This window comes from Lygodium microphyllum, chromosome 20 (assembly GCF_053477565.2).
Source record: "Lygodium microphyllum isolate KBCC chromosome 20, Lygodium_microphyllum_v1.1.10, whole genome shotgun sequence".
NCBI lineage: Eukaryota > Viridiplantae > Streptophyta > Polypodiopsida > Schizaeales > Lygodiaceae > Lygodium > Lygodium microphyllum.
In genome coordinates, this window is record NC_141154.1 from 29,607,884 (window position 1) to 29,620,109 (window position 12,226).

Here is a 12,226-nt window from a genome sequence, read left to right on the forward strand (position 1 = left end):
CACAATAAGATTGGGTCTTGTTGGTAAATTTTGTATCCAGGGGGGTGATGTCTCGACCCAAGGGGGAGTGCACCCTTTGCGGCCAATTAGAAGAGTTCGTGGACGTGCGATGGATGGATTGCAGGAGCCAATCGACCACTCGCAAGGCCCATCTATACCGTCAATGCCAGAGGAGACAGACAACCTTCCCGACTTGCCTACAATCTTGGAGCCTGAGATGGAGGCAATGATCGATGCATTGATTCCCATGGATGTTGAGACATCTGACCCGCTCAGAGAGGAAGCATCCATACCATTATATGATGGGTGCCGAGTATCTCGGTTGAAGACATTGCTTGCACTCTTAAGTGTGCAAGCAAAATACGGTTGGAGCGATACGAGTGTGACTGAGTTATTCAGGTACCTTGCACACAGACTTCATTGTTTTTTTTTTAACAGTATTATTGCAAACATGGATAGATTTTTCAAGGTGTCTCCGTCTCGTCGTTCAGCTGGAGCTCGGTCACCGCCAGGATTTGTCACACCTGTGGGGACGTCCACTCCCGGCTTTTGCGCAGCCGTCGGCAGATGTCACGCCTTTTGGTGGCACTCCTTTTGGTGGCACCCCCTCTGGTGGCACTCCTTTTGGTGGCACACCCTCTGGCGGCACCCCTTTGTGTGGCACTCCGGGAGAGGGTACCCCCGTCGGTACACCGGATGTTCAGGGATCTCCTGGATATGCCCAGGAGCGTGGACGGAGATGGGAGAGGGCCCATACACGGCACACTCCTAGGGATTATGGATACCTAGTGGATGGCAGGTCAGGAGCCATTATCATGAATGATGAGGGGAGGAGGGTGATGGCTCGCATGAGGGAGTTGTGCCAACAAGTTTTTCGGCACAACGTCCTGGATCATTGGAGGAACATACCGGAGGGGAGCAAGGAGTACATAGTAGCATCCTTGCACGGGGAGTTCCCGGTGCCAGCCGCAGTGGATAGATTCTCTACGGGCTGGATGATGGATTGCATGCGTGCATACATGTCACATAGACGATCCGACGCACGCAAGGCAATCAAGAGTGGGGCTCCAAAGCCCGAGTGGTTAGATGCAGACGACTGGCACCGACTGAGGGAGGAGGCTACAAATTCGCCAGGACGTTGGAGTCAGCAGCGGGAGGCGGCGAGGGCACGAATCGAGGCCGGATCGGTACATCATCTTGGGAGTGGCGGCCACAGGACATATTTGGAGGACTTTGTAAGATTCTCTTTTGTTTTGCTTATTTGTTTTTTTGAGATATTCTTTGTACTGACAATCATGTTTCTAACAGTTAGCATTTTGTTTTCTTTGCAGCACTCCATTACAAATCGCTATCCGCAAGGCCTTGAGACTCGATATGCGGAGAGGCACGGTCTCAGATCATTGATCGACCGATTGTATAGACGCGCCGGCCCAGTAAGTCACTCATCTTTCTTGTCCGTAGTTACCATGAGATATTTGAATGCATTATTGTATGGTGGATTGATATGTTGTTTCTTTTTCTGCAGAATCCGTTTGATGCTCCTTTACAGCGGGAAGAGCTTTCGGGGGACGACGATTTGTAGCTCGCCCTTGGATCCTTAGAGCTCACATACCTTTAGTTTTTAGTCGCCCGATCTATGTAGACATTTTCTATGTATTAGTGATATTGTTTTATGATTGTACCAATCGCATTTTATGCGATATCATGTATTTATTTCATCCATCAGTTTTATGATTTCAGTATACATTCTTTTTGTTTGCAAACGCTTTGTATGAAGCAGTGCAGAAACTATTTTGTATGGCTCTCATACAGCACACAGTGCTATATGTGGCAGGGCAGCTTGCTGCCCTGCCACAAAATTTTTTTTTTCTCTGTTACCGTCGATATTTGCGTCGCAAATTTACTGCACTCGTCGCTATTGCCGTCGCTATCAGCGTCGCAAATTGACTGTAACCGTCGCTATATGCGTCGCTATATGCGTCGCATTTGCGATGCATATAGCGACGCATATAGCGACGCATATAGCGACGGTTATAGCGACGATTCTATGGCGTCGTCAATAACGACGCTTTTTGCGACGACGGGGGCAAATTTTGTTGTTTGTATTTTCGTCACTTTAAACGTTGCTATAAGGTCTATATCTTGTAGTGTAAATCTAATTAGATATTATATTTTTACTATTATTTTTATTTAGATTTTATTTTTATTTTTATTTAGATCTAGTTTAGATATATATTAAAACCAATAATAAAACTAATTAGTTAGTTAGATAACAATAATAAATATAAATATAAATATAAATATAAACTAATTAGATATAGATATTATTTTATTATTTATATTATTATTTAGATTAGTTTTATTAGTTTATCTATCTAATCTAATATCTAATTCTTTCTAATAGTAGTTTATTAGTTTATCTAATCTAATATCTATCTAATATTTAGTAATCTATCTATCTATCTAATAAACAAACAAACAAACTAATTAGATTAGATAGATAACAATAAACTAATAAAACTAATTAGTTAGATAACAATAAATTGATAAAACTAATTAGTTAGATTAGATAAAGATAACAATAAACTAATTAGATAACAATAAATAAACCAATAAACTAATTATCAAACTAATAAAGCAATTAGTAAACCAATAAATAAACTAAGATATTATTTTATTATTTAGATTATTTTTATTAGTTTATCTATCTAATCTAATATCTAATATCTAATAGTAGTTTATTAGTTTATCTAATCTAATATCTATCTATCTATCTAATCTAATATTTAGTAATCTATCTATCTATACAATAAACAAATAAACAAACTAATTAGATTAGATAGATAACTAATATCTAATAGTAGTTTATTAGTTTATCTAATCTAATATCTATCTATCTATCTAATATTTAGTAATCTATCTATCTAATAAACAAATAAACAAACTAATTAGATTAGATAGATAACAATAAACTAATCTATCTATCTATCTAATAAACAAACAAACTAACTAATTAGATTAGATAGAATCTAATATCTATCTATCTATCTAATATTTAGTAATCTATCTATCTATCTAATAAACAAATAAACAAACTAATTAGATTAGATAGATAGATAGATAACAATAAACTAATAAAACTAATTAGTTAGATAACAATAAACTAATTAGATAACAATAAACTGATAAAACTAATTAGTTAGTTAGATAGTTAGATTAGATAAAGATAACAATAAACTAATTAGATAACAATAAATAAACCAATAAACTAATTATCAAACTAATAAACTAATTAGTAAACTAATAAATAAACTAAGATATTATTTTATTATTTATTTTTATTATTTAGATTAGTTTTATTAGTTTATCTATCTAATCTAATATCTAATAGTAGTTTATTTATTAGTTTATCTAATCTAATATCTATCTATCTATCTAATAAACAAATAAACAAACTAATTAGATTAGATAGATAACAATAAACTAATAAAACTAATTAGTTAGATAACAATAAACTGATAAAACTAATTAGTTAGTTAGATAGTTAGATTAGATAAAGATAACAATAAACTATTTAGATAACAATAAATAAACCAATAAACTAATTAGTAAACTAATAAACTAATTATGTTAATGTTATGTTATGTTATTGTTGTTATGTTGTTATTGCTATTATTAATTAATAATCAACACATTATTAAAATTATTATTATTAATTATTAATTAACACATTAACACATTAACATTAACATTAAACTAATATCTAAAAATCTAAAAAATCTAAAAAATAAACTAATCAGATAAACTAATAAAACTATAATTAGTTAGTTAGATAACAATAAACATAATAAAATAGTCATAATCATAATCATCATATTCATAAACTTAAACTTATAAACATTATTAAACATTAAATTAAAATTAAATATTAAACATTAACTAATAACATCAACTCAACATCAACATAAACATAACATAACATTAACAATAATAACTAACATAAACATAACATAACATAACATAACATAATAATTAGATAGATATTAACATAACTATTAACATTAACATTAACATTAACATTATTAACATTAACATAACATTAATTAATAAACTAATAAACTAATCTAAATCTAAAAAATAACAATAAACATAATAAAATAGTCATAATCATAGTCATCATATTCATAAACTTAAACTTATAAACATTAAACATTAAACATTAAACATTAACTAATAACATCAATCAACATCAACATCAACATTAACATAACATAACATAAACATAAACATAACATAACATAATAATTAGATAGATAGATATTAACATAACTATTAACATTAACATAACATTAATAAACTAATTAGATAACAATAAATAAACTATAAACTATAAACTAATAAACTACTTAGTAAATAAACTAATAAACTAATTAGTTAGTCAAACAACAATAAACAAATATAAAAAATAAATTACTAAGATAAACCAATAACAAAACTAATTAGCTAGTTAGATAATAATAAACATAATAAAATAAAATAGTCATAATCATAATCATATCATATCATAATAATCATCATTCATCATTCATAATTTCATTTCATTTCATAATTATTTATTTAGATTAGATTAGATAATTATAATAAAATAAAATACTCATGTTATCTATCTATCTATCTAATCTTCTAACTTCTAATCTAACTAACTAATCTATCTAATAACTAATAACTAACAATAAATAATAATAATAATAATAATAATAATAATAATAATCATAATCTATCTAATAATAATAAACAAACATTAAACATATTAACATAACATCAACTAATAAAATTAACATTAACATAACATAACATTAATTAACATTAACAACAATAACATAACATAAACATAAACATTAACATAACATAACATTAACAATAATAACACAACATAAACATAAACATAACATAACACAACATAATAATTAGATAGAAGACATTAACATTAACATAACAATTAATTAACAATAACAATAATAACATAACATAACATTCACAACTATCAATCAACATAACATTAACAACAATAACATTAACAATAACAACAATAACATAAACTACATTATTAACATAACATTAACAACATTAACATAACATTCACAACTATCAATCAACATAACATAACATTAATAACATTAACAATAACAACATAACAACAATAACATAAACAACATTATTATTATTAACATTAACATAACATAAAACAACATAATAATAATAATAAAATTAACATTGACATCTACATATTAACATAACATAACATTAATTAATAACAAAACTAATAATAACTAATAACTAAATAAACTAATAATAACTAATATGTAATAAACTAATATATTATAACTAATATATAATAAACTGCCGCCCGGGGGGGAGGCAAATCCGTTAGCGGCCGGCCGGCGGGCAGCGCCGCGTGCCCAGGCGGGGGGGGGGGGGGCGCGGGTGGATTTCGCCAGGGGGGGGACGGGCCGGCGGATTTGGGGGGGGGGGGGGGGGGGGGGGAGGGGGGGGAGGGGGGTTCGAAGGCGAAGGCAAAGGGGTGGGGGTTTGAAGGCGAAGATGAATGGCGAAGGCGAAGGCGAAGGCGAATGGCGAAGGGGGCGAAGGCGAAGGCAAACGGCAGCGACTTGGTGGGGGGGGGAGGAGCCAACGACTTGGAGAGAGAGAGAGAGAGAGAGAGAGAGAGAGAGAGAACCTTCTCCTTGCGCGCGATCTCCCAAAGCTTGAACGCGATCTCCCAAAGCTTGAACGTCTCAATGCACGATCCAACCAAGCTTACCTGCACAAACAATTGAACAATGAACAATCGAAGAAAACTCGTAAACCCTGAATATATGTATCATCTATCATCCTCATCATGAGAGAGGGAGGAGGGGACGACGTGGGGGGCATTAAAACCACCATTGCATGCAATTCAAAATTTTCATGCAATTCAAATTTCAAGTTTGGAGGTTCGAGAGAAAAGTAGAAGTTTGGAAAAAAAGTGAAAGTTCGGGAGAAAAATGGAGGTTCGGGAAATACCCGAACCTCCAACCAAAATAATAATGTAGTATAGATTCACGGAGCGGCCCCGCCCACCATCTGTCTCTCTCGTGCTAATCAAAGACGTCGGCCTCTCTCTCTCTCTCTCTCTCTCTAGACTCAGCAATAAACCTTCCAATCCCTCATCCCAGGCGCGCGACCACAAACTTCGACCTCAAACGCGGTTTTCTTGACCCCAACGTCGGCCTCTCTCTCTCTGTCTCTCTCTCTCTCTCTCTCAGGAATAAACCTTCCAATCCCTTATCCCAGGGGCCAGGCGCGCGACCACAAACGCGGTTTTCTTGACCCCAATCGACTCGCCATGTCGCTTCATCGGCAGAAATGTGTTATATATACATACATTCACTGAGTGGTCGTTGCTGATCATCGCTTGCAGTCAAAAGCAGCAGCAATGGCAGCTCGTATCTTGTCAAAATGGATTCTTCTTGTATTATCAGTCCATTGGATATTTGCCCTCATTACTGTCGTGGAATGTGCTGCTAATACATCTACTACGGCTACCTCCTGCTTCGCTGCTGATCTGGCGGCACTACGCTCTTTCGCTGCCAACTGTGCTTCCGCCACAATCACGGAGCACTGGAAGGGCGACGACTGCTGCTCGTGGGAGGGCGTGAGCTGCACCACCTCCAGTACCCTGAACGCAGGCACAGGCCCAGGCACAGCGCCAGCCAGCTCAAGTGAGCCTGCTGTTGGGCGTGTTTCACAGCTTTCTTTAGTAATTGGGGGCTTCACAGGCCCGGAAGCTCTGCTCTCCCTCTGTGGCCTCTCCGCCCTCTCTTTCCTCCGCCTTGAATCCGACTTCTTCTCGTCTTCAACTGTTGTCTCCATCCCTGAATGCATGGGCACTAGCCTCACCAACCTCGAGACCCTCCGTCTCCTGTACTGCGGCGACGCACTCGCGGGCTCCATCCCTCGGTCCTTCTCTGGCCTTCGATCTCTCAGAGAGTTATCCCTCGTAGAGAATGACGGTCTCTCTGGGCCCTTCCCCTTGTTTCTGTTGAGTGATCTTCCCAATCTCACCCGTTTTGAACTCGCATCCAATTCATTCTCTGGCTCCATCCCTGCCTGCCATGCTCCACATCTGCAATACTTAGACCTCTCGTCAAACGCCTTCTCTGGTAATCTCAGCGATTTTTTCTCGCATTCTAACCTTCCTAATCTCTCTAGACTCTCTGTCAACGACAACGCATTGTCGGGAGACATCCCTCCCTCCGACCCCGCACGATTCTCTTCCCTAGAGCGTTTGTGGCTAGATGACAACAGTATCACCGGAAGCCTTCCGAAATCGCTTTGTGAACTCATAACTCTGCAAGAATTGAGCCTAAGTTCTAATGCACTAAGAGGACAAATTCCTTCTGAATGTCAAAGACTCGCTAGTCTATCCTCATTACATCTCTCCAACAACCGATTCACGGGTCCTTTCCCGTCTTGGGTCGGCTTCCTTTCGAATCTATCCTCATTAGATCTTTCCTACAACAATTTCACGGGCAGCCTTCCGGATGAGTGGCACTCGCTCTCCCGTTTGGAGGAGCTCCGTCTCTCTGGCAATTCCCTCGTGCCTGACCCTCCGGCCAATTCCCCCGTGCAGTTACCTCCCTGGCTTTTCCGATTCCCGCTCACATCACTCGCTCTTGCATCCATGCGTCTTCAGCCAGCAGATCTGGATTGTGGCTCACGACTTCTGCTGCTCAATACAACTCTCTTGTGGTTGGACATCTCCGACAACAACCTTAGCAGCAGTGCGACGTTGTGGTGCCTCTCCGTCCCGCACAACAACTTCGCTTCATTGTCTTGGCTGAACATTGTCTTCGCTTCATTGCTTTGACCTTGAATGGTTCCGACCCGGTAAAACTTCTTCTTATGCATAAGTGGATTGAAATCCTAGATCTTAGCTCATGTGAGCTTAACGGAAGCCTCGCTTACATGTTCACCGAAGGCACGATGCCGCCCATCAGAGTGCTCATTTTGGCGAATAACGGCCTGGTCGGTGAGATACCACCACAGCTGGGCAACTTGTTAACGGGAGATCTCTCATCCACTCTGTTGAGCAATAGCAGTTTGGATGAGCTTGGCCAGCAGTGTGGACTTTGGGACGTGGACCTTTCCAACAATTGTCTGACGGGTGGCATCCCGGCCTCTCTCGGAAAGTGTCTCTTTGTCAAGACTAAAGCTCGACGACAACTTTCTGGAGGGGATGATACCAGATGAGTTGTTCAGCAACACGAGTCTATCGACTCTCTCCCTGAGAAACAATCGGCTAACCGGACCAATACCCTCGTCCATAAGGAAGCAAAAAGATCTGGTGTTTCTAGACCTCAGCCGTAATAGCTTTGTGGGGGATCTCCAAACCCTTCTTGGTGATGATTCTTGCAGCAACTTCGCAATGCTGCGGGTGCTTCTTGTAGGGCACAACCATTTCACGGGTTCTATCCCGGTTTGTCTTGGGAAGTCTACCGAAGCATTACAAGTGATAGATTTCTCTAACAACCACCTCAAAGGCCATATCCCAGATACCCTACAAGAGCTTTTCGGACAATCCAAGACCCAGGCCTCTCCGTACGAGGAACTACAATCTTTGGACCTCTCCTACAATCAATTATCCGGATCCATCCCAGCAAGCTTTAGTGCTCTAACGGGGCTAGAAGTCTTCAATGTCTCCTTCAATGAAGGATTGGGTGGACCTATTCCACAACAACCACAGTTGGAAGTCGCAGAGAGCTACATCGGAGACCCAAACTTATGTGGAAAGCCCATTCTTCATGCTTGTGCAGGTCAGTTTCTCCCCTCAAACCGATGCTTAATATGAAATGACCTGTTAGAAGTAACTTGGCAGAAAAGAAAAATCTCTAAATTTAGTGAATTTCCAAAATTGAGAAATGTGGGTCCATTTTGGATCTATTATAATAAAATCTCATTCCAAACCTTGGAAAATAACTTGAAAATCTTGAAGTTGAGGTTTCTTGTATCACCTTTCAAAACTTTTCCCGGGTATACTATGCAGGCCCTCCCTTTACCAATCAGCCAACACATGAAAGAACAACAGAAGAATCTTCCTTTTCATTTTCAAGGTGGATCGATGAATGGGTCTCCATCCCTGCACTGTGTCTAGGGTACGTGGTAGGTTTGTTAGGGACTCTCGTGCTCATTATCAGATGGTGGAGGCCTTGACATAGCCACATGGCTAATTTCAAGGTCCATCTTGGCTCCAAATATGAATATATATGTAAACTAATACAATGTCATAATTGTGATGTGCTACTTCTTGTTGACATTGATAAGTGTGTAGTAACCTTGATATTTGTTTTCACACCTCTATTTATGAGACCAACATGATTAAAATCCATAATTTGGTGAAAGAAATGTGACTTTAGCTTGGTTCTCTACTTGCTACTAGCATTCCCTAAGAATTTTGTAGGCTTCTCAAAATAATGTGGGCATAGTTAGATATCAATATATTTCATGATACATTGAGTTGTGGAAAAACATTTCAGGTTTCTTAATTATGTGCCATGTTCTTAGGATCTCCACAATCATCAATGATAATGGGTGGAAGGAGAATATTTGTGTCACATCCAACACAAGGTTGACAATCCAATATATTTGTTTGAACATTAGTAATCCTAATGATGTGAGCTTGTAACATGTAAAAATTCAGAACATAACACAAGCCGAGAGCTTTTTTTGTCACTTTGTGATGCTTAAAAGCAATAAGAACTAGAGCAACTTTGCCAAAGAACTAGAACATACAAACAACTACAAAACCATAAGTCACAATAACTCATCGAGTAACTAAAAAGGGTTAGTTTACATAATAATAAACAAAGATACAATTACCTTATAGTTCAATGTTTGGTGCATTATTATAGTTGTTAGCCATGATGGATGGAGTGTGTAAAAGAGTGGGGATAGACGGGTAATAGGTTAGCATGGGAATACCTAGTTATACTGATGTGGTATTTAAGGTATTGGAAGATCCAATTAGGGCATTAGTTATCAATAATCAAGTCTCTTTTAACCATCTTTCCAGCTTTCATGGCTTCCCTTATCTTTCTCTCTCTTTTCCTGTATTTCTCTCTCTTTTGCTAGTATTTCTCTCTCTTCTTCTCTCATCTTCTTTCTCTTTCTCTCTCCTCTCTACAGTCTCTCCCTTCTCTCCTTCTCTCTCCTAGGTCTGCTTCATTACAGTTGGTATCAGAGCTCAGGTATTTGGTCCCTTCTTCTTTCTCTTTCCTCATATGTAGTTATATTTTACAAACAAAAAAACTAGTCACACAGGTACAGCAGGGACATGACCTATAAGAACCAGTGGTGGAGTACCACATGGGAAGGACAGCCTTTCTTGGAGATCTCACAAAGTTATGGCCAGGTTGGAAGCACTCAAGCCAAATTTAGTAGCTCATCACAAATTTTGAGGTAAAAATTTAGGGATTCCTGGTTGAAGTTGGCTCAGAGGAGTTAGAGAAGAGTAAAACTACTCCTACTTTTCAAGAAAGACCTTCTTCCTCTTCTTTCCTCAAGCTTGCTTCAGGCTGCCATGGTCTCTCTTTTGATTATATCTCTCATTCCTTGCTCCAAAAGATCTGCAACACCTTGAGGGAAAGCTTCATTGTGCTTTGTTCTATCATTCAAGCACCCTCTTTGAGGTGGATTAGTTCAACCATGTGGGAGACATCTTTAGAGAGATTCGTACTGGCTTTCTTGACTCTCACTTGCAAGGTTAGCTCTAGCATAGCTGGAAGCTATAAAATACTCAGAAGAAGTGATGGAGTATCACGTTGTGTTGGCATCCTTTCTTGGAAATCTCATAGGAGCCACAAGACTTGGAGAGAATTTTGACCACAGTTACTTTTCAAAGGAGAGTTTTCTTCTTCATTCTTAAGGAGTTCCCATGGATTCTCAATCCAACAGAAGAAGGGAGAAATCTTCTTTGTTTGTGCATCACCCATAACAGGAGTTAAGGAATCTTTCGAGCAGCAACATCATAGGCTTGGACCGCTTCTTTAGCTGTGATGCCAGGAGGCATATTCCACGGTGGATTCCGTGAGGTTTTATGGTGGATTCCGTAAACTTTGATGACCGGGGCTCATACACAAAGTGGATTCTTAGTGCGAGAAGTTGATGGGGATGCCTGTCCTTTTCGGGCGTTTCATTAATTTAGTGTGTACATGGGTGATTCCATAGCGGGTGATTCCGCAAAATGCATATTAAATTAATAAACATTTATGAGTTTAGAGTGCGCACTCGTAATAAATTAAGGTTAGGATTTATTTCTAACCAGTTGATTTATTTATGTAGTTGAAGACTGCTAAGTATTCACTTTTGTCGGTTTAATTGTATTATTTTACTAACGATTGTGAATGCTTCAGTTGATGTGTAGAGATAACAGTAGTGGCGGAGGAAAGCATTGGAGTCTAGCAAGTATTCGATCTATGGATTATATTTTGATAGGTGCCACGCCTATATTTTGTCATGTCTATTGAGGCATCGATTATTTATTATTATTTTGTATGCGCCTATGCACACGGATATGTTATTTTTATTTGGACATTGTATTGGGCGTGCCAGACTCTTTGGGCACCGTCCATTAGCTTTATTCCTATTTTTGTAAAAGCAAACTCAAAAGCTAAAAGCTTGATATATTTTTGTAAATTGGGCTATTATTGAGCATGAAGATGGAAATATACATAAAATACATGCTTTGTGAAGCGCTCACACAAGGCATGGGGGGAGATTGAACCCAATTGGTCTCTTGCTCTTGTCGTTCATGCTTTTTACCTTGTAACTTGTGCAAAAAGTAGAGTTCATTGTTCTTGGGACCTTCCGGGATTCACTACGTGAGCATACAACGACCGATCTGCGCACTAAGCTGTGTCAAATGTACCTAGCCAAACTCTTGATCCTTTCTATGTATCTCGGATTTCTGCCACCCATTTACTCCATGGCCACTGGCCGATGTCCCTAAAGAACTGTTGCTTTCTCTTGGAGTTCCTGTTCTCAATAGGTTTTCCCTGCTGTGATAGATGAAGACATATAAGGGTGGAAAACGTTCCTATAGGGGTTCCTACTGCACTTGAAATCATATCGCAATAGCTTGATCATTGCATCTTTGCTGACTAAGAGAGAGGGAGCTCTTCTTCCGCCC

At 38.3% G+C, this 12,226-nt stretch overlaps 1 protein-coding gene across 2 annotated transcripts; it reads left to right on the forward strand.

The window, feature by feature from the left end:
* The first annotated feature begins 6,257 nt into the window (after positions 1 to 6,257).
* Positions 6,258 to 11,781, forward strand: LOC148018794 (uncharacterized). Of its 2 annotated transcripts, XM_087660632.1 has the most exons (3): positions 6,258 to 8,855; positions 9,086 to 9,194; positions 11,451 to 11,781. In XM_087660632.1, exon 1 carries the CDS (start codon positions 6,476 to 6,478, stop codon positions 7,907 to 7,909), a length of 1,434 nt encoding a protein of 477 aa, XP_087516758.1. In that variant the 5' UTR covers positions 6,258 to 6,475; the 3' UTR covers positions 7,910 to 8,855; positions 9,086 to 9,194; positions 11,451 to 11,781. The 2 variants fall into 2 exon arrangements, with proteins under 2 accessions (XP_087516758.1, XP_087516757.1); XM_087660631.1 differs by lacking the exon at positions 11,451 to 11,781 and having other exon boundaries at positions 9,086 to 11,100.
* Positions 11,782 to 12,226: the final 445 nt, after the last annotated feature.